This window comes from Gallus gallus, chromosome 31 (genome assembly GCF_016699485.2).
Source record: "Gallus gallus isolate bGalGal1 chromosome 31, bGalGal1.mat.broiler.GRCg7b, whole genome shotgun sequence".
In the NCBI taxonomy this organism is placed as follows: Eukaryota; Metazoa; Chordata; class Aves; order Galliformes; family Phasianidae; genus Gallus; species Gallus gallus.
In genome coordinates, this window is record NC_052562.1 from 2,374,959 (window position 1) to 2,393,520 (window position 18,562).

Consider the following 18,562-nt stretch of genomic DNA (forward strand, 5'->3'; position numbering starts at 1 on the left):
CTTTCCATCTGCGATACTTCCCAACAATACGACACGATCCATCTGTGAACAGGGCATATTTCTTTTCATTTCCTGGTAGTTCAATGTACGGTGGGGCATCTTTGGCATGTGACACCTCTTCTCCTGGTGATGCTCCAAACTTTTTACCTTCAGGCCAGTCCACGATCACCTCTAAGATTCCTGGACGACTGAAGTTCCCCATTCGAGCTCACTGTGTAATCAGTGCAATCCACTTGCTACGAGTGGCATCAGTAGCGCGATGGGTGGAGGGAACCTTTCCTTTAAACATCCAGTTCAGCACTGGCAGTCGAGGTGCCAGGAGGAGCTGCGTCTCAGTACCGACTACTTCGGAAGCAGCCCTAACCCCCTCATACGCGGCTAAGATTTCCTTCTCAGTCGGGGTGTAGCACTCTTCAGACCCCCCTGTATGCTTGACTCCAGAATCCCAGGGGTCGGCCTCGGGTCTCCCCTGAGGTTCTTTGCCACAAGCTCCAGGTGGGACCTTTCCCTCCAGCAGCAGCGTAGAGGATGTTCTTTACATCCTGTCCCGTCTGTACTGGCCCCAGGGCCACGGCACCGGCTATCTCCTGTTTGATCTGCTCAAAAGCCTGCTGCTGTTCAGGACCCCATGTAAAATCATTCTTCTTCCGCGTCACCTGATACAGGGGCTTACAATAAGGCTATAGCTTGGAACATGCATCCTCCAAAAGCCCACTACACCCAGAAAAGATTGTGTCTCTTTCTTATTAATGGGCGGAGACATGGCAGTGATTTTGTCGATCACATCTGCTGGGATGTGACGGCGCCCGTCTTGCCACTTTATACCTAGGAACTGAATCTCCTGGGCAGGTCCTTTCACTTTGCTTCGCTTAATAGAAAAAACCAGCTTGCAGAAGAATTTGGATTATTTGCTCTCCTTTCTCAAAAACATCTTCTGCTGTATCGTCCCACACAACAATATCATCAATGTATTGCAGATGCTCGGGAGCACTGCCCTGTTCCAATACAGTTTGGATTAACCCGTGGCAAATGGTTGGGCTATGTTTCCACCCCTGGGGCAAACGGTTCCAAGTATACTGAACGCCCCTCCAGGTGAAGGCAAATTGCAGCCTGCACTCTGTGGCCAGAGGAATGGAAAAGAAGGCATTAGCAATGTCAGTGGTGGCATAGCACTTGGCTGCTTTGGACTCCAATTCATACTGGAGTTCTAGCATGTCCGGCACAGCAGCACTCAGCAGGGGTGTGACTTCATTCAGGCCGCGGTAGTCTACCGTCAGCTTCCATTCTCCACTGGCTTTATGCACTGGCCATATGGGGCTGTTAAAAGGTGAATGGGTTCTGCTGATCACTCCTTGACTTTCTAGTTGACAAATCAACTTACGAATGGGGAACAAGGAATCCCTGTTGGTTTGATACTGCCGTCTATGCACTGCTTTTGTGGCAATCGGTACCTGCTGCTCTTTTACTTGCAGCAACCCCACAGCAGACGGATCTTCTGACAGGCCAGGCAAAACAGATAGCTGCTTAATGTTGTCTGTATCTACAGCAGCTATTCCAAAGGCCCTTAGGATCCTTGAAATGCCCCCTTCTGAGGGAATCAATACCCAGTATGCATGGAGCCCCTGGGCCAGTCACAATAGGGTGTTTTTGCCAGTCTTTACCAGTGAGGCTTATTTTGGCCTCCAGCACAGTCAGTTCTTGAGAACCCCCAGTCACTCCAGAAATAAGGACTGATTCTGTCCCTTCATGATTCGAGGGAATTAGAGTGCACTGTGCACCGGTATCCACCAATGCCTTATATTTCTGTGGTTCTGATGTGCCAGGCCATCGGATCCACACAGTCCAATCAACTCTGTTATCCCTCTCCCTCCCCTGACTGAGGGCAGGGCCCCTCTATTCATTACCTGTGGTAACTGGAGCAACTACACTGGTGGTTGGATGTTCTGTAATTCTCTCACCCGTGCTCGCAGTACGGGAGTATCTTGATCGTGCCACTTCCTCAAGTCTTCTCCATGGTCACGGAGATAACGCCACAAGGCAACACGCGAAGCCGTCCTGTTGTTGTTTCTCACTCGAGCAGGAAAGCGTTTGCCTTCAATAGCTGCATTTCTTGATGTCTCCTTGTTGCCAGGTGGTGACTTCAATCATTGTATGACCGCTCTCATCCCCCCTTCTGCACCAGCACTGCAACTCATCAAACTGAACCATGATTGCATTCCTCCCTGCATCTCTCTCTCTTACGTTCCTTCTCTGCTTCTCTCTAATTTCTCTCCTTTCTTTTCCTCTCTCTTCCTCATTTTCCTCCCAGTCATCTTTTACGCTTCTCCTGCAGCAGCCATGAACCATGACAGCCCAGGGTTGAGAGTGTGTGGGGCACCTCAACAGGTGCAGTGTGCAGAGTGCATCTCTTAACTTGTTGCACCCCAGAGGGGCCCCACAGTGCAACCACCCCTATGTGCTAATATGCCCACATCAGGTGATGACATCATATCATCCTGTCCAAAAAGGGGAACTGACAGCAGCTCTCTGGCCACTTCCTTTCTCCTCTGCCGTCTCACTGTCCCCAGGCTGCTCCTGCCTCATGGCATCAATGGCGGTGAACTTCATTCTCGGTGAGTGAGAATGGGGACGTGGTGCCACGGGGGTTGGTGGCGCAGTGTGGGACCAGGACCGTGTCCCTTGAAGGTTGGCGCCTGGTGGCAGCGAGCAGGGCACAGCAACGTGAGTATGGGGAGAATGGGGACAGAGGGAGGGGTGCGAGTGGAGGGGGAGAGCAGAGGGGCCCAGGAGGGTGTGCAGGGACAAGGCTGACTGCTGTCCCCTGTCCTAGTGCCCCGACCCTCCCTGTCACTGCACCCCAGCCAGGGGGTGTCCCTGGGGGACAATGTCACCCTGCGCTGCCACCTGCCCCGGCTGGCTGCCCGGGTCTGGCTGTACCGGGAAGGAGATTGGTCGTACAACAAGGGGAAGAAGAAGGATCAGGACGCGGCCGAGTTCTCCTTTGTTGGCACACTGCAGGAACACGCAGGTCGTTATCGGTGTCAGTACTGGGTGTCTGAGTCAGCCGAGGTGTCAGTGAAGAGTGACCCTGTGGAGCTGGTGCTGACAGGTGAGGACACTGGGGACAGCAAATGGCTCTGGCTGCTCCCCACAGGACCATGTCCTACTGCTGTCCCCTCCCTCATGCAGATCTCAGATATCCACCATCCAGCATTTCCCTTCACCCTCAGCAACATGTGGGAACAGGGACCAATGTCACCATCCGCTGCTGGAACAAGGATTACGGGGCCACCTTCCTCCTGCACAAGGATGGGAGCTCAGACCCTATCAAGCACCAGAACTCCAGTGGTGGGGGCACAGCCACTTTCACCCTCTTTGGGGTGACCCCAGCTGACAGTGGCACCTACAGGTGCTCCTATCGCCCCTGGCGCTACGCCTTCATGTCCTCACCCCTTGGGGACAGCGTGATGCTGGAGGTGACACCCACACCTGCACCCCCAGGTGGGTCTGAGCCCCCCATTTGCATGCCCCCCCTGTCATGGATGGGTGGCTGTGTGTCTGCATCCAGTCTGCATGGGGGTTGTGGCTGGCAATAGGGACACCCAAACTCCCGTACCCCACAGGTGCCGAGGAGCAGTCCCGTGCCAATCTGGTGATGGCACTGGTGAGGGGCTTTGTGGCTGCACTCGTCTTTGGCCTCGGAGTCTTCTTTGTCATTGATGCCCGCAACCTCTGGATACGGAGAGATGACAACTGTGGTGAGCAAGTTTAAATGTCTACCATCCCCTACTGATTCCTTCAGTGTCCCCCGCCTGCCCTTCTATCCCATATAGACCCTCCCAGGTGTCCCTTGCCTTCCCTTTCATCCCCTGTCAATTCCCGATTGTGCTCCTGGAGTGTGAATCAAGGTCACCCCATAACCCACTTTCTGACTCAGGAGCCCCCCCATAATGCACGAGGCTGTGAAGTTCCTGATTATTGTCTGGCTCACAAACCCCATCTCCCAACTTTCCCCCTGGGGCCTCACCAAACCTCACCAGGGAAACCCAAACCCTGCTCATAATTACACCTCGGGACCAACAACCCCATATGGCTCACCCTAACTTTACATACCTCCCAAATCCAGCCCATGGGGAACCCAAAATCTGCATTGGGGGGAGTCCCTAGTCACAAAATCTCAGCCTCGAGACCCATCGGAGCCCTCCAGGCCCTAAGCACACCACAGATCCCATAGTGCACCCACAAACCCACTAGAAGGTACCCCAAAAACCACACATATGGGACCCCAGTCTATGACCCACAGGGATGACAAATCTAATCCGCTATGGTCCCACAATCCCTTAACACTCCAGACCCCGTGGGCACCCCCAAACCACAGCAGGACCCCCAACCATCCCCCCTTGGGATCCACAAATGGAAGCACCGCACAGCTCCAGACCGTCCCTCTTGAACACCACTCCCAAATACCAACACAATCGGTCCCCCTCCAAAGCATGTGGGAGACCCCCATGGTGGCACCCCGCTGTTCCCCTGTGTCTCCAGGTGCCCCCCCCCAGTGACAGTGACCGTCTGACCTACGTCGAGATTCGTGCAGTGACCCCCGCTGATACCCCCACACCCGCAGTACTTCATTTTTAAGGTGTTCTGGAAGGGACACACCCCAAATTCCCGACTTGGAGCTCCATGATGCTGTAAGCACATCCTTACACCCCTAAATCCCAAGAAATCAAACATCTCCAAATCCTCACCTGTGCAGCTCATCTCATTCCCAGGCCCACCAAATTCCTGAATTCTCCTTTCTTCCTCATTTTCTTCCCAGTACTCTGTTACACTTCTTCTGCAGCAGCCATAACCTCAGTTTTCCAGAAGGTAGCAGAGAAGGCAATAACACCAGTGTACAATTATCCTTTATCCCTGTCGCTCATTCATTGTTACTAGGACGTCCCCTAATTTTGTTGCAGCGCATTTGATTGGCTGATGGTGGACAGTTCAATAAATGGTCTTCTGTTGTTCCTCTGAGTCACTGTCTGACGCTGTTGCCCTGGAGAGCCCAGGCAAGCACGGACTGCCCTATTGGGGCACTGTGCAGAGAGTGTGGCATGCGCTGGGGGACAGCATGCCAGGGGACACACTCACAGCCCTCTGGGGACAGTGTGTGACACCCCAGGTTTGAGAGCGTGTGGGGCACCTCAACAGGCACAGTGTGCAGAGTGCACCTCTCTAGTTGTCCCAACCCAGAGGGACCCCACAGTGCAACCACCCCTATGGGCTAATATTGCCACATCAGGACGTGACATCACATCATCCTGTCCCAAAAGGGGAACTGACCGCAGCTCTCCTGCCACACTCTGTCCCCTCTGCAGTCTTGCTGTCCCCAAGCTGCTCCTGCCTCATGGCACCAATGGCGGTGGCCCTCATCCTCGGTGAGTGACAATGGGGATGTGGTGCCACAGGCGTTGGTGGCCCTAAGTGGGACCAGGACCGTGTCCCTTGCAGGTTGGTGGCTGGTGACAACGAGCAGGGCACAGCAATGTGAGTATGGGGACAGGGGGAGAATGGGAACAGAGGGAGGGGAGCATGGTCAGGGGGCCAGCAGAGAGGCCCAGGAGGGTGTGCAAGGACAAGGCTGACTGCTGTTCCCTGTCCTAGTGCCCCGACCCTCCCTGTTGCTGCACCCCAGCCAGAGGGTGTTCCTGGGGGACAATGTCACCCTGCGGTGCCACCTGCCCCAGCTGGCTAGCAGGATCCAGCTCTGCCAGGATCAGCGTCTGACTTCCTGCATGGACAAGTATGAGATGCAGGATGTAGCTGACTTCTACATTACCACAAAGCGGGAACATGCAGGGACGTATCGGTGCCGGTATCAGGTGCCGAAGCCATTGAAGACATCAGAGAAGAGTGACCCCGTGGAGCTGGTGGTGACAGGTGAGGACATGGAGACAGCGGTTGCTGTATGCTGTGTCCACATGGCTGCGTCCTATCACTGTCCCATCCATGAACACAGATCTGAGCTTCCCCCCACCCGGCATTTCCCTGAGCCCTGGGGGACACGTGGGGGCGGGGACCAACATCACCATCCGTTGCTGGAACAAGGATTATGGGGCCACTTTCCTCCTGCACAAGGACGGGTGCTCAGCTGCCCTCCAGCGCCAGCACCCCAATGAAGGGGGTATGGCCACCTTCACCCTCTTTCAGGTGACCCCAACTGATAATGGCACCTATAGGTGCTCCTACCTCATCAAAGGCTACTTCCCCTTACTGTCCTCACCCCTTGGGGACAACGTCACTCTGGAGGTGACACCCACATCTGCACACCCAGGTAGGTGTCAGCTCCCATTTGCATGTCCTCAGTGACACCCATGTGTGGCACTGTCTCTGCATCCCATCGCTGTGGGGATGATGTTTGGGATGGGGACTTCCATATCACCCAGACCCCACAGGTGCTGCCGTGGAGTCCCACAGGAACATGGTGGTGGCAGTGGCAGGGGGCTGTGCTGTCGCCTTTGTGTTCATCCCCCTCCTCATCATCTTCTTCCTCCTCACTACCCGCAGATGCCAGAGGCTGAGAGATAAGCGCCATGGTGGGGAATGGGTTAAATGGCTTCCAACATCTACAGGTCCCCCATGTGTCCTTCAGGTCCCCCCTAACACCCACTCCTCTCTTCTCTCCTTTTTTTGTTGCAGGTGCAACCCCCAGAAGGCCCGAGGCTGTGCAGCTCCAGGTCAGTGTCTGGGTCAGGCAATCCCAAATCCCAGTCTGCCCTTCAGGCCCCAAACCCAACTCGGGAACCCCAATCCTTGCCCACTGGGAGCACATAGGACTCTCAGCCCCATGTGGCTTAACCCAACTTCATGTGCATCCCCAAATCCAGCCGATGGAAACATCTAATTTGCACCAGGGGTCTCCCCAAGCCCCACATTTAAGTTCTCAGACACCCTGGTGCCCACCAAGCCCTGAACAGCGCCCAGACCCCACGGGCATCTTCAAACTGAGTAATGGGACCTCAACACTGCCCACGGTCTCCAGTGTCTGACCCCCAGGGACCCCAAATCTCAGCCCCAAACCCACCCTCATGGACACTCCCCCTGCATACTTACAACATGGGTGTTCCCCCCAAGCAAACTGGGGACTCCCATAGTGACACTCCCCTGTCCCTCTCTGTCCCCAGGCGCCATGCAGTGACAGCGACTGTCTGACCTATGTTGAGCTGCAAGCAGAGCCCCCCACAACTCGGTCCCCTGGTCCTCCTGCTGACTCCCAACCCCCCACTATCTACGCTGATGTGCGCACCGGGGGACCCCACTGATGTCCCCCATATGTGTGGACATGCACGTGGATGTTGTGTGCACAGATGCACTTTAACCGTGCACACTGCTGGTGTGCTGTGTGTGCTTACAACCACGTGTGCAATACATGCATGTACCACTGCATGTGTTCATGTGAATTACATGTGTGTACACCATCACATGTCCTCAATTAATTTACACATGTGTGCTTTGTGCTCTGTGCCTCTGTATGGGTTTGTGTGCCTCTTACGCGTACACTGATACATGTACACAATAGCGCACACGTGTGTCCTTACCATGTGCCCCGTGTCTGCACCACATCTGTCCCCACAGCAAACTCTAAGGACACTCTAGGGACGGGAAAGGAAGGGACGGGAAGGGAAGGGAAGGGAAGGGAAGGGAAGGGAAGGGAAGGGAAGGGAAGGGAAGGGAAGGGAAGGGAAGGGAAGGGAAGGGAAGGGAAGGGAAGGGAAGGGAAGGGAAGGGAAGGGAAGGGAAGGGAAGGGAAGGGAAGGGAAGGGAAGGGAAGGGAAGGGAAGGGAAGGGAAGGGAAGGGAAGGGAAGGGAAGGGAAGGGAAGGGAAGGGAAAAGCTTTGCTCTCTTTTCACAGTCAGGAAGACTCCCTGACTACAGTAACCTTGGTCCTCACCCTCAGTAAGCCCAATGCCAACGCCACCGGCTGAGGAGATTCTGCACACGCATTTGGTCTCAGTTTCTCCAGTGAGATTCCTTACAGCTTGATGGCAATGGGCTCTTTTTTGTGGTCATCCCCAGGGGCTCCCCATCCTCATTTTGATATTCTTTTTTGGTGAAAGTGTGAAACTGAGGGGCAGCTTTATCATCACATCTAGATTTTGTATCTCCCATTTCCTGCCTTGGGCAGTAGCAGGCCACTTCTTAGCAACACACACCTACCTGTTCCCTCACAGGTCTGCCACACTCGGACACCACATCCTCCCCCTCCAGGTCAGCAACAGTTATCTGTAATTGATGCTGTCTCACAAAGGCCTCATGCAGATGGTTCTGCAAACTGTGCTGTGCTATCTGTGCATGCAAGCACACCTTTGGCTCAACTTCCAGTTCACCTTGTGTCATGGTTTTGTAACTTCGCTATCGGTATTCCACATCATAACATCATGGACAAAAGAGAAGAACTACGTATCCCAGAGGACCTCACGGTCACAGAAGGAAAACACATCACAGAAGATACGTCATCTGGTTGCGCGCGGTCTTCTTCACTTTCGCTTGCTGCCGGGAGAGGAGTGGGTGTGCTTTCCAAGCCGGGCGCCTTCATCAAGTAAGGCTTTCGGTTTCGGAAACTCTCTCACTCTCTCTCTCTCTCTCTCTCTATCGCTCTTTCGCTCTCTCTCATTTCATTTGATTTATTATCCTTACTCCCAATTAGATTGTATTATATCGTGTCATCTTGCATACCAACAGCGTAGTTAGTAAAATAATTTCTCCTTCTTAGATCGTTGCTGCTGCTCCGTTTTTTTGTTGTTGTTGTTGTTGTTGTTGTTTTTTCAGGAAGCCAGGGGGACCCGCGAGCCTACTGCCCCCCTGTGACGAGCACAGATCTATCTAGATAACTCCGTGACAAGGGGTGAAAGTGCCGTTTGGGATATGAGGTCACATCACGCAGGCCTCATTGGCCTTTGCACTCTCGAGGGGTTCACCTGTATCAAAAAGGGGAAAGGGTGTGAGAAACACGCTCAAGATCAACAGTTTCTAGTCAGGCCAAGGTCTCTTTGAAGAGCAGTTTGTTCCTTATTGCAGTAATGGGCGCATGCCCCGTACTGATCAGGGAGATATTATGCAACCAGTAGGTGAAATCCATTCCGTTATGCACCCTGGGTCTGACGCAGGTAAATCCTCTCCTGGCACTCATTGGTTGAGCATCTCAGGCTCACAGTCTTCTGACGCTGTTGCTATGTTACACTTCCATAGCTCCGTTACACTTCCATACAAAGTCTGTTAGCAACCCATTGTCTTTGGGTATGTTCTCGACTTTTTATAGCGATACGAGGACAATACTGTCACTCGTTTTGACTCTCACCTTTACTCTAGTGCCTGTGCCAGTGCTACCTAGGTCGTAACTCCCCACTCTCAACTTTACTCCGTTCAGCAACTTTCTTTGGGAAAGGCAACTTATCCTGGGCTACATACAGAAATACTGGAAATTTCCACTGCAAAAACACAATCTACCTCTCACAGAGCCACCGCCATTGATGCCATGAGGCAAGAGCAGCCTGGGGACAGCGAGACTGCAGTGGGGATAGGGAGTGGCCGGACAGCTACTGTTAGTTCCCCTTTCTGGTCAGGATGATGTGATGTCATCTCCTGATGTGACAATACTAGCCCATAGGGGTGGTTGCACTGGGGGGTCCCTCTGGGGTGGGACAAGTGGAGAGGTGCACTCTGCACACTGTGACTGTTGAGGTGCCCCACACGCTCTGCACCCTGGGGTGTCACACATTGTCCCAAAGGGCTGTGAGTGTGTCCCCTGGCATGCTGTCCCCCAACGCACACCAGACTCTATGCACAGTGCCCCAATAGGGCAGTCCGTGCTTGCCTGGGCTCTCCAGGGCAACAGCGTCAGACAGTGACTCAGAGGAACAACAGAAGACCATTTATTGAAAAGTCCACCATCAGCCAATCAACTGCCCTGCACTGAAATTAGGGGACTTACAATAAGTAACAATGAATGCGCAATACAGAGAAAGGATTCTTTGGCACTGGTGTTATTGCCTTCTCTGCCACCTCCAGGGAAACTGAGGTTATGGCTGCTGCAGGAGAAGAGTAAAGATGATCGGGATGTAAATGAGGGAGAGAGAGAAAAAGAAAGAAAAGAGAGGAAATGGAGAGAAGCAGAGAAGGAACGTAAGAGAGAGAGAGATGGAAGGAGAAAAGAAATCGTGGTCCGTTTTGAGGAGCTGCAGTGCTGGAGCAGAAGGGGGGATGAGAGCGCTCATCCAATGGTTGAAGTCTCCACCTGGCCAAAAGGAGACAGCAAGAAATGCAGCTTCTCTGGGCATCCCTTTGTGGCTGCTGGGGGGCGGCTGCAGCATCGCAAGGATGTAAAGAAGTGAGTTCACAATGCCACGTTGGTCAGAATGTGTTTGTACCAGAGAGGTGCTTGCGATGAAGCAGTGCCATTGGTGGACACACAAAGGCTGTCCGGTTATCTCACGGCATCTCGTGCTTTGCAGCCTCTGTTGTTACGGCAAGAGCCTTGTCTTGCAAATGTTTGAGAGGTAGCAAGCAAAGAAAACCTGTCAGAAAATGGGTTTTGTTGTTCCACTGCACTTGTGTGGAGCAGAGAGTGCCCGTGTGAGGAGTTCCTGCGGTGAGGTTCCTGCAGTGCGAGAGCGATGGCACTGCTGAGCACAAGGAGCACATTGCATCCATGGCCGCTGAGCCATGAGCACACGCTGCAGGCCAACGGGCAGAAACATCCAGAATTGCAGGGCAGCCCTTTGAGAGGAGAAGCAGTGCCAGCGCAGGGAAGGAAAGAGCCCTGAGAGCTGTGATGGCCCAGAGGGAAGGAACAGCTCAGCGCTGTGAGCAGCAGCTCTGAGGCTGCTGTACTGCTGAGAGCAGTTGTGTTGGAACACGCTCTGCTCACAGCTGTGGGGATCTGCACCCACGGTATTAAAGGGTGCGGAAGGATTTGAGGGCAATGAAAGGATGCTGTGGTTAGACATGAGCATTTAGGGATTTGATGTGATTGAGAAGTATATGGGGGCTCTGGCAAGGACTTGAGGGTGTTAGATTTAGTGAGATCTGGGAATCACTGAGGGGGAAGAGGGTGTCAAAGAACCCACAACAGGGAAGTGGGGTCTCTCCCACACAGTGCCCCCCAAAAATGAGACACCTGGGAGGGTTGCATTAATGGGGTCTTCCAGCACCCTCGTTAGCATTGGTATGTGGGGTCTCTGGAGTTGTGGGTGCCCCCATGGGATGGGATCTCCTGGTCGGCACAGGTCAGTCCCTCACTGTCACCAGGGGTCACATGGAGACAGCGGAGAAAGACTGTGGGGCTCCTCAGGATGGCAGTGAGGAGGGACAGCTCTGTTGTAAGTGTGAAGTGAATGTCAAAGATGATGCATTTGGGGATCTGGGAGGGATGTTGATTTGGGGTTCAGTTGGTCCAAAACTGGGAGATCCTATGTGTGGCTTTTTTGGGTCCCACTACATGGTTTGGGGTTACCCATACTGATGGGGAGATGTTTATGGTTGGGATTTCCCCAGGGTCTGCAAGGGCTACAGTTTGGGGCCTGGGGGTCTCTAATGCAGTCATATGATTTGGGGAGTCCTGGGGTCCTCCCGTGAGGGGATTTGGGTTCCAGGTGGAGTATGGGGGGCAGATGGGACAGGTTGGGATCCGGGGTTCCTGACCTAAAGACTCATCTGGAACTTCACCACCTCAGGATTTTGTGGGTAGGCACCGGAGTCAAAACCAAAGAGGAGCAGAGTGGGCTTATGGGAGATGAAGCGGGTGTGAAACTTGTTGGACTTGTGAGAATACGCAGGGGGTGGAGGTGGATGCAGATAACACTTGGGTGGATTTATAGTGGATCAGTAAAGGATGGACACAGAAGCACAAGATGACTGGGACTAGATAATTTATAGGGTCTGGAAGGGGAGGCAGGGGATACATGGGGGGATTTATAGGAGATGGGATGGGGGCAGGGAACATCTGGGGGAATCGATAGGCAACCTACAGTGGATCCAATGGTACACCTGGTGGATTCTACAGAAGAATGGAAGGAGAGGAAGAGAAAGACTGGGGAGATGTGTAGGAGATGTACAGGAGATCCAAACCATTAAATCCCTTCCCCACCCAGACTCTCATCTCTCCGTATCCAGAGGCTGCGGGCATCGATGACAAAGAAGACGCCAAGGCCAAAGATGAGGGCAGCAGCGCAGCCCCTCACCACTGCCACCACCAGGTTCCCACGGGACACCAACTCAGCACCTGTGGGGTACAGGTACTTGGGTGTGTTCATCCCCAGCATCACCTCCATGGGGAAGGAATGTGATGACACTGCCACCCACGGGTGGCACTGGGGACAAACACATGGGGGGCAGGTACCTACCTGGGGGTGCAGGTGTGGGTGTCACCTCCAGCGTCATGCTGTCCCCAAGGGGTGAGGACAGAAAGGGGTAGTTCTTGGGGTGATAGGAGCACCTGTAGGTGCCACTGTCAGCTGGGGTCACCCCAAAGAGGGTGAAGGAGACTGCGCCAACATCATCTGGGACCAGGCGCTGGATAGGATCTGAGTGTCCATCCTTGTGCAGGAGGAAGGTGGCCCCATAGTCCTTGTTCCAACAGTGGATGGTGACACTGGTCCCTGTCCCCACACGTTCCTCGGGGTGTAGGGAGATATGAGGTGGGGGGAAACTGCGATCTGCATGAGGGAGTGGACAGCAATGGGTCACGGTCCTGTTGAGAACTCACAGAGCTGTCCACTGTCCCAGTGTCCTCACCTGTCAGCACCAGCTTCACGGGGTCACTCATCACTGATACGTCCTCTGACTCAGACACCTGGTACTGGCACAAATATGTACCTGCTTGATCACGACTTGCGCTAAGGAAGGAGAACTCTGTCGTGTCCTGCTTCTTGTCAATGTACTTGGCGTATGACCAACGTCCTTCCAGATACAGCCAGACCCAGGCAGCCGGCAGGGGCAGGTGGCAGCGCAGGGTGACAGTGTCCCCCAGGGACACCCCCTGGCTGGGGTGCAGCGACAGGGAGGGTCGGGGCACTAGGACGGGGGGCAGCAGTCAGTCTTCTCCCTGCACACCCTCCTTGGCCCCTCTGTTCACCCCTGACCACATTCCCCTCCCTCTGTCCCCATTCTCCCCCTGTCCCCATACTCACGTTGCTGTGCCCTGCTCGCAGCCACCAGCTACCAACCTGCAAGGGACATGGTCCTGGTCCCACACAGGGCCACCAACCCCCGTGGCACCACGTTCCCAATGTCACTCACCAAGGATGTGGGCCACCGCCATTGGTGCCATGAGGCAGGAGCAGCTTGGGGACAGTGAGACTGCAGTGAGGACAAGGAGTGTCTGGAGATCCACTCTCACTTCCCCTTGGAGACACAGTGGCATGATGTCACCTCCTCATCTGACAATTCTCTTCCCCATGCTGTGGCACCATGGGGCCCAGGATGGGATGACACACGTGGAGTGGTACATACAACCGTTACTGCGGTGTCCCACACAGGCTGTCAGCTGTCAGCTGTCACACACTGGCCCAAAAAGGCTGCCTTTGCGTGCCCTTGCTGGGTGTCCCCATGAGATCCCAACTGCAGCACACATGGCTGCATTGAGGTGTCCCACATGGGCTGTTACATGTGGTCCCCAACATGTCCACCCTGCACATTCCCACTGTCCCCGCCACACTTTCCACTGCCATCCCCACTGGGGGCAGCATCAGGAATCCTTGCGGACACCTCACATCTGGAAGGGCAGACAGACAACCGGCTTCAGGTGGGGGAAAATCATAGCAATCATCTCCAAGGAAACTAAATACTTATCTGTTTTTAAACCATATGCACCACGTCTACCTCTCACTGAACTTCTAAATCTCAAGTAACAGCTCTGGTTGCCTCCATGCCATTTCCAGACCTCACCACCCCAAAACTACCCCTGGATTCACATCTGGAAGTGGCCCCAAATCCCAGAAGTACCCCAGGTGTAGGGGCTGCAGAAGCAGCAGCCACCAGGACAAGGAGGACAACTCACAGGTGAGAGGAGGGAGAGTGGTTCATCCACTTCCATGGATGCTCTTTGCTTTCCCATGAGAGGCCAACCCAATGCTGGGAGGTGCCTTTCTGTCTGGTTTTGAAGCTCTGCAAAAGAGGAGACAGAAAAGACCACGGGCTGTTGGGACATTCCCTGGAAGCCACAGTGTGCAGAACCTTTCCTTCAGCCAATAATACATCTGTTATGTGTTGCCTGCACTCCTTTGGTGCTTGAAATGTACAGTCAGCTAGCAGAACCCACAGTCCTTAGGGCAGAGATCTGTTGGCTTTGGTGAGAAATGTCCGGAGAAGTCCCAGCCAACACTCAGGACTGATGTCTGTCTTTGGGAAGAGAAGGACGGGCATCATTTGGTGCCCACATTTTTGCTGTGCTGGATGTACATGCTGTCATTTTGGGTGGGACGCATCAGGTGGGTTTGAATTTAAATAATCCTATTGGCTAAGCTGTGACTGAAATCACTCCATCTCTGGGCTTACGATATAAAACTGTCCTTCTATCCCAACCTCTACTCAGACAATCCTCTGTTTCCTGCAGATTTGTTCCTAGAAGTCCGTTTTCTCAGCCAACATTACTTCCCCTTTTCTATTTTAAGCTTCCTCCTCCTTCCTGTGCACCACACAAATCACATAGTGTACCTTAAACCCTCCTTCCCTCTCTTCCCTCCTCTTTCCCATGCACCAAAACTGAAATAATTTCAGAAAACGATCCCCAAATCACACATGTCAACTCAAGAGTCCCCCCAAATCCTTTTCCCCACCCATTTTGGTCTACCCGGAGGATGATGAGGATGGGTGGAAGAGTCAGGAGTGCCAAAGGAAGGCAGTGCTGAAGAGAGGAAGGCAGAAATTAATTAATACCACATGGCTTTGTCTGAACTGCATTGGAATTCCACACATTCCCTTTTGGCTTTTAACCCTTCATCTCTCCCTAAATCTCTTCATTCTCATTCACTATCGTGCAGAAATTGGGAACGAAGGAGGGAATCCTCAGAAGTGACAGTGAGTCAGAGGACAGAAAACAGGAGTCAGTGAGAGGGACAGGAATCAGATTAATCACCGCTCTGATTCCAAGGTCTGTTTTGAGGAGTGAAAGGGTCGGCCCACAGCGCTGGAGAAGGGATGGGGGGGTGAGACTCACCTGAAGGTGACAGCCCCGAATCAGCAAAGAGCAACGATGGCCGCCATGAAGATGATGAAGATGACCCGCAAGGTCCCCTTCAGACATCCCTTTGTGCCTGCTGGGTGTGCAGTTCACCTCCCCAAGGTCACAAACAAGTGAGTGCACAGCAACAGCTTGGTCAAAAAAACAGCTTGTAAAGTAGCCACAACTTTCTCATGGGAATGGTAGGGCGGTTGGTCAAGGAAGCACTGCCAGTGTTTGGCCACACCAAGCACAGCACAGAAAGACAGGAATGTGTCTTCTGTTGGTCCTTCCCAGCATCCCTTCCTTCTGTCGTATCCACTGCAGCACTCGGCTCAGTGCCATCAGCAAAGTGCTGAGGGTGCACTCCATCCCATCATCTGTGTCAGTGAGAGGTGGTGAAGAGCAGCGCTCCCAGGAGGGACCTCTGGGGGTCACCACTCATCACCACCTCCACCTGGACATGGAGCTGTTGGCCACAGCCCTCTGGCTGCGACTTTCCAACCTATTCCTTCTCTGCAGAACAGCCCAATGCTCGCATCCACATCTCCCCCATTTTGAGATGAGGGAGTGGTGTGCAGCCTTGTCAAGGACATTGTGGAAGCCCAGGGAGATGACATCAGTCGCCTTTGGATGACATGAATTACCCTCAGATGTTCGTCTCTAACCCCAGCATTCTTCCTCACACTACATAAGTTCCGGATAACCAGTTGAGAATCCCAAATCCAACCAGTCCTCCCCAAAACCCAGCCACCATTCATGAAGGACCACAAATATTTCCCAACCACCCCAAACTCCCACCACCTCTTCTGTGGGACCCCAAAATCTGGACCAATCCAACCCAAATATCCAATTAAACCTGGGAGGTGTGTGACCATGCGTACGCACAACCTCACATGGGTAAGACGTGTATGTGCACAAACATACGCATGCACAAACGCGTGTGTTCTGTGTGCACGTGCACTTCAAGATTGCAAAGTGTGCTGTGTGCACAATGCCACACGTGCACTACATGCCTGTAACTCTGTACGTCTTCTTTACAAGTTCATCTCCATTAAATGTGTGTGTGCTTCTATGTGTTCGCAATAAATGTACACACACGTGTGCTACACTCTGAGCACTGAGGCATGGGGTGTGTATGTGCTGTGCTGTGCGTGTACAGGAATACATGCAATCAGTATTTCCCATGGATGTCCTCAGCAGGTACTACCTGTGTTAGAGTTGCACGTGTGCCCTCACTAAACACGCCTTTAGAGTGTGCCCCTGTTGGGACCACGTGTGTTCCTCAAAGTACATCTTAGTCCTTAGGTTGTGCCCGAGTCTGTGTGGGTGTCACTGTGTCCACAAAGTTCCCTGCTGCTGTCCCCCGTGAGGATGGCAGAGTAAAGAGCAGTGGGGACAGAGTGTGGTACCCAAAGTGTGTGGAGACAGCAGGCTGGATGTGTAGGGGACTGCGTGTGACATCCCATGTGGGACAGCCCATTGGAGCCATGTGTACTGTGCTTGGCATCCCATGGGGGACAGAGTGACAGGCCACGTGCAGGAAGTGCTTTGTGGACCGTGTGTGAGCTGACAGGTGACAGCCTGAGTGGGGCAGTGTAAAAAAATGTGGATATGGATGTTTGCGTGCCAACTCATCCTGGGCCCCACAGTGCCAACCACTTGGGGACCGCAATTGTCACATGGGGAGGTGACATCATGGAACTCTATCCCAAAATGAGAACTGACTGCAGCTCTCCGGCCACTTCCTTTCTTCACTGCAGTCTCGCTGTCCCCACGCTGCTCCTGCCTCATGGCACCAACGGTTGTGGCCCTCATCCTGGGTGAGTGACAAAGGGGACGTGGTGCCATGGGGGTTGGTGGCCCTGTGTGGGACCAGGACCGTGTCCCTTGCAGGTTGGTGGCTGGTGGCAGCGAGCAGGGCACAGCAAGGTGAGTATAGGGACTGGGGGAGAATGGGGAGAGAGGGAGGGGAGTGTGGGCAGGGGCAGAGCAGAGGGGCTGAGGATGGTGTGCAGGGACAAGGCTGACTGCTGTCCCCTGTCCTAGTGCCCCGACCCTCCCTGTCGCTGCACCCCAGCCAGGGGGTGTCCCTGGGGGACACTGTCACCCTGCGCTGCCACCTCCCCCAGCCAGCTGCCTGGGTTGAGCTCTACCAGGATGGACTTTTGAGATCCTACAAGTGCATGGACGAGCATCAGGTCATGGCTGAGTTCTCCTTGGTTTGTGTAAAGCTGGAAGATGCAAGGAAGTATTGGTGCCAGTACCGGGTTTTGGAGCCACCGAGAGTATCAGAGAAGAGTGTCCCCATCGAATTGGTGGTGGTGCAAGACAAGGCTCTTGCCGTAACAACAGAGGCTGCAAAGCACGAGATGCCGTGAGATAACCGGACCGCCTTTGTGGGACCACCAATGGCACTGCTTCACCTCAAGAACCTTTCTGGTACAGACACATGCTGACCAATGTGGCATTGTGAACTCACTTCTTTACAACCTTATGATGCTGCAGCTGCCCACCATCAGACACAAAGGGATGCCCAGAGAAGCTGCATTTCTTGCTGTCTCCTTTTGGCCAGCACTTCTCCAGCACTGCAGCTCCCCAAAACGGACCACGATTGCTTTTCTCCCTCCATCTCTCACTCTTACATTCCTTCTCTGCTTCTCTCCATTTCCTCTCTTTCTTTCTTTTTCTTTCTCTCCCTCATTTACATCCTGGTCATCTTTACTCTTCTCCTGCAGCAGCCATAACCTCAATTTCCCTGGAGGTAGCAGAGAAGGCAATAACACCAGTGCCTAAGTATCCTTTCTCTGTATTGCGCATTCACAGTTACTTATTGTAAGTCCCCTAATTTCAGTGCAGGGCAGTTGATTGGCTGATGGTGGACATTTCAATAAATGGTCTTCTGTCGTTCCTCTGAGTCACTGTCTGACTCTGTTGCCCTGGAGAGACCAGGAAAGCACGGAATGCCCTACTGGGGCACTGTGCAGAGAGTCGGGCATATGCTTGGGGACAGCATGCCAGGGGACACACTCTGTCCTTTGGGACAGTGTGTGACAGCCCAGGGTGCAGAGCGTGTTGGGCACCTCAACAGTCACAGTGTGCAGTGTACACCTCTCCACTTGTCCCACCCCAGAGGGACCCCACGGTGCAACCACCCCTATGGGCTAATATTGCTGCATCAGGAGGTGACATCTCATCATCCTGACTCCAGGAGGAAATGGCAGCAGCTGTCTGGCCACTCTCTGTCCCCACGGCAGTCTCGATATCCCCAGTCTGCACTTCTTCCTCATCTGCCCAAGAAGAACTCCTCGTTGCTCAGGGATCCCTCAGGCCTTCCCGGTCCTGCCCAGAAATACACCC

General features: G+C 53.6%; 4 protein-coding genes across 4 annotated transcripts; 3 read left to right on the forward strand and 1 right to left on the reverse strand.

Annotated features, from left to right (window-relative positions):
• Nucleotides 1–2,590: 2,590 nt before the first annotated feature.
• LOC112531100 (leukocyte immunoglobulin-like receptor subfamily A member 2) lies at nt 2,591–5,016 on the forward strand. The gene is made up of 5 exons (XM_046904791.1): nt 2,591–2,612; nt 2,686–2,721; nt 2,831–3,109; nt 3,190–3,501; nt 3,624–5,016. The coding sequence occupies exons 1-5, from the start codon at nt 2,591–2,593 to the stop codon at nt 3,770–3,772; spliced, it is 798 nt and encodes a 265-aa protein (XP_046760747.1). The 3' UTR covers nt 3,773–5,016.
• Nucleotides 5,017–5,630: 614 nt separating this feature from the next.
• LOC112531140 (platelet glycoprotein VI-like) lies at nt 5,631–7,501 on the forward strand (the record flags this gene model as incomplete). Its single annotated transcript, XM_040654012.1, has 5 exons — nt 5,631–5,925; nt 6,005–6,319; nt 6,441–6,581; nt 6,685–6,722; nt 7,170–7,501. Coding segments are annotated over 5 exons (927 nt in total), but the record flags the coding sequence as incomplete, so codon positions are not given.
• A 4,394-nt stretch (nt 7,502–11,895) lies between these two features.
• LOC107049195 (immunoglobulin superfamily member 1-like) lies at nt 11,896–13,365 on the reverse strand. The gene is made up of 4 exons (XM_040654490.2): nt 13,282–13,365; nt 12,778–13,056; nt 12,387–12,698; nt 11,896–12,265 (listed from the first exon to the last, which is right to left on the reverse strand). Exons 1-4 carry the CDS (start codon nt 13,310–13,312, stop codon nt 12,114–12,116), a joined length of 774 nt encoding a protein of 257 aa, XP_040510424.2. The 5' UTR covers nt 13,313–13,365; the 3' UTR covers nt 11,896–12,113.
• Nucleotides 13,366–16,941: 3,576 nt separating this feature from the next.
• Nucleotides 16,942–18,112, forward strand: LOC121107882 (T-cell-interacting, activating receptor on myeloid cells protein 1-like). The gene is made up of 3 exons (XM_040654499.2): nt 16,942–17,025; nt 17,099–17,134; nt 17,252–18,112. Exons 1-3 carry the CDS (start codon nt 16,995–16,997, stop codon nt 17,581–17,583), a joined length of 399 nt encoding a protein of 132 aa, XP_040510433.1. The 5' UTR covers nt 16,942–16,994; the 3' UTR covers nt 17,584–18,112.
• Nucleotides 18,113–18,562: the final 450 nt, after the last annotated feature.

Excerpts from the sequence above, each read along its gene's own strand:
- LOC121107882 (XM_040654499.2), top strand. The coding sequence starts at position 16,995 with ATGGCACCAACGGTTGTGGCCCTCATCCTGG. Across the intron at positions 17,026-17,098 it reads GGTTGTGGCCCTCATCCTGG|GTTGGTGGCTGGTGGCAGCG; the intron begins GTGAGTGACAAA and ends TGTCCCTTGCAG. Across the intron at positions 17,135-17,251 it reads AGCGAGCAGGGCACAGCAAG|TGCCCCGACCCTCCCTGTCG; the intron begins GTGAGTATAGGG and ends CCCCTGTCCTAG.
- LOC107049195 (XM_040654490.2), bottom strand. The coding sequence starts at position 13,312 with ATGGCACCAATGGCGGTGGCCCACATCCTTG. Across the intron at positions 12,699-12,777 it reads CGTGAAGCTGGTGCTGACAG|ATCGCAGTTTCCCCCCACCT; the intron begins GTGAGGACACTG and ends TCCCTCATGCAG. Across the intron at positions 12,266-12,386 it reads ACCCACACCTGCACCCCCAG|GTGCTGAGTTGGTGTCCCGT; the intron begins GTAGGTACCTGC and ends TGTACCCCACAG.
- LOC112531100 (XM_046904791.1), top strand. The coding sequence starts at position 2,591 with ATGGCGGTGAACTTCATTCTCG. Across the intron at positions 2,613-2,685 it reads GGCGGTGAACTTCATTCTCG|GTTGGCGCCTGGTGGCAGCG; the intron begins GTGAGTGAGAAT and ends TGTCCCTTGAAG. Across the intron at positions 3,110-3,189 it reads TGTGGAGCTGGTGCTGACAG|ATCTCAGATATCCACCATCC; the intron begins GTGAGGACACTG and ends TCCCTCATGCAG.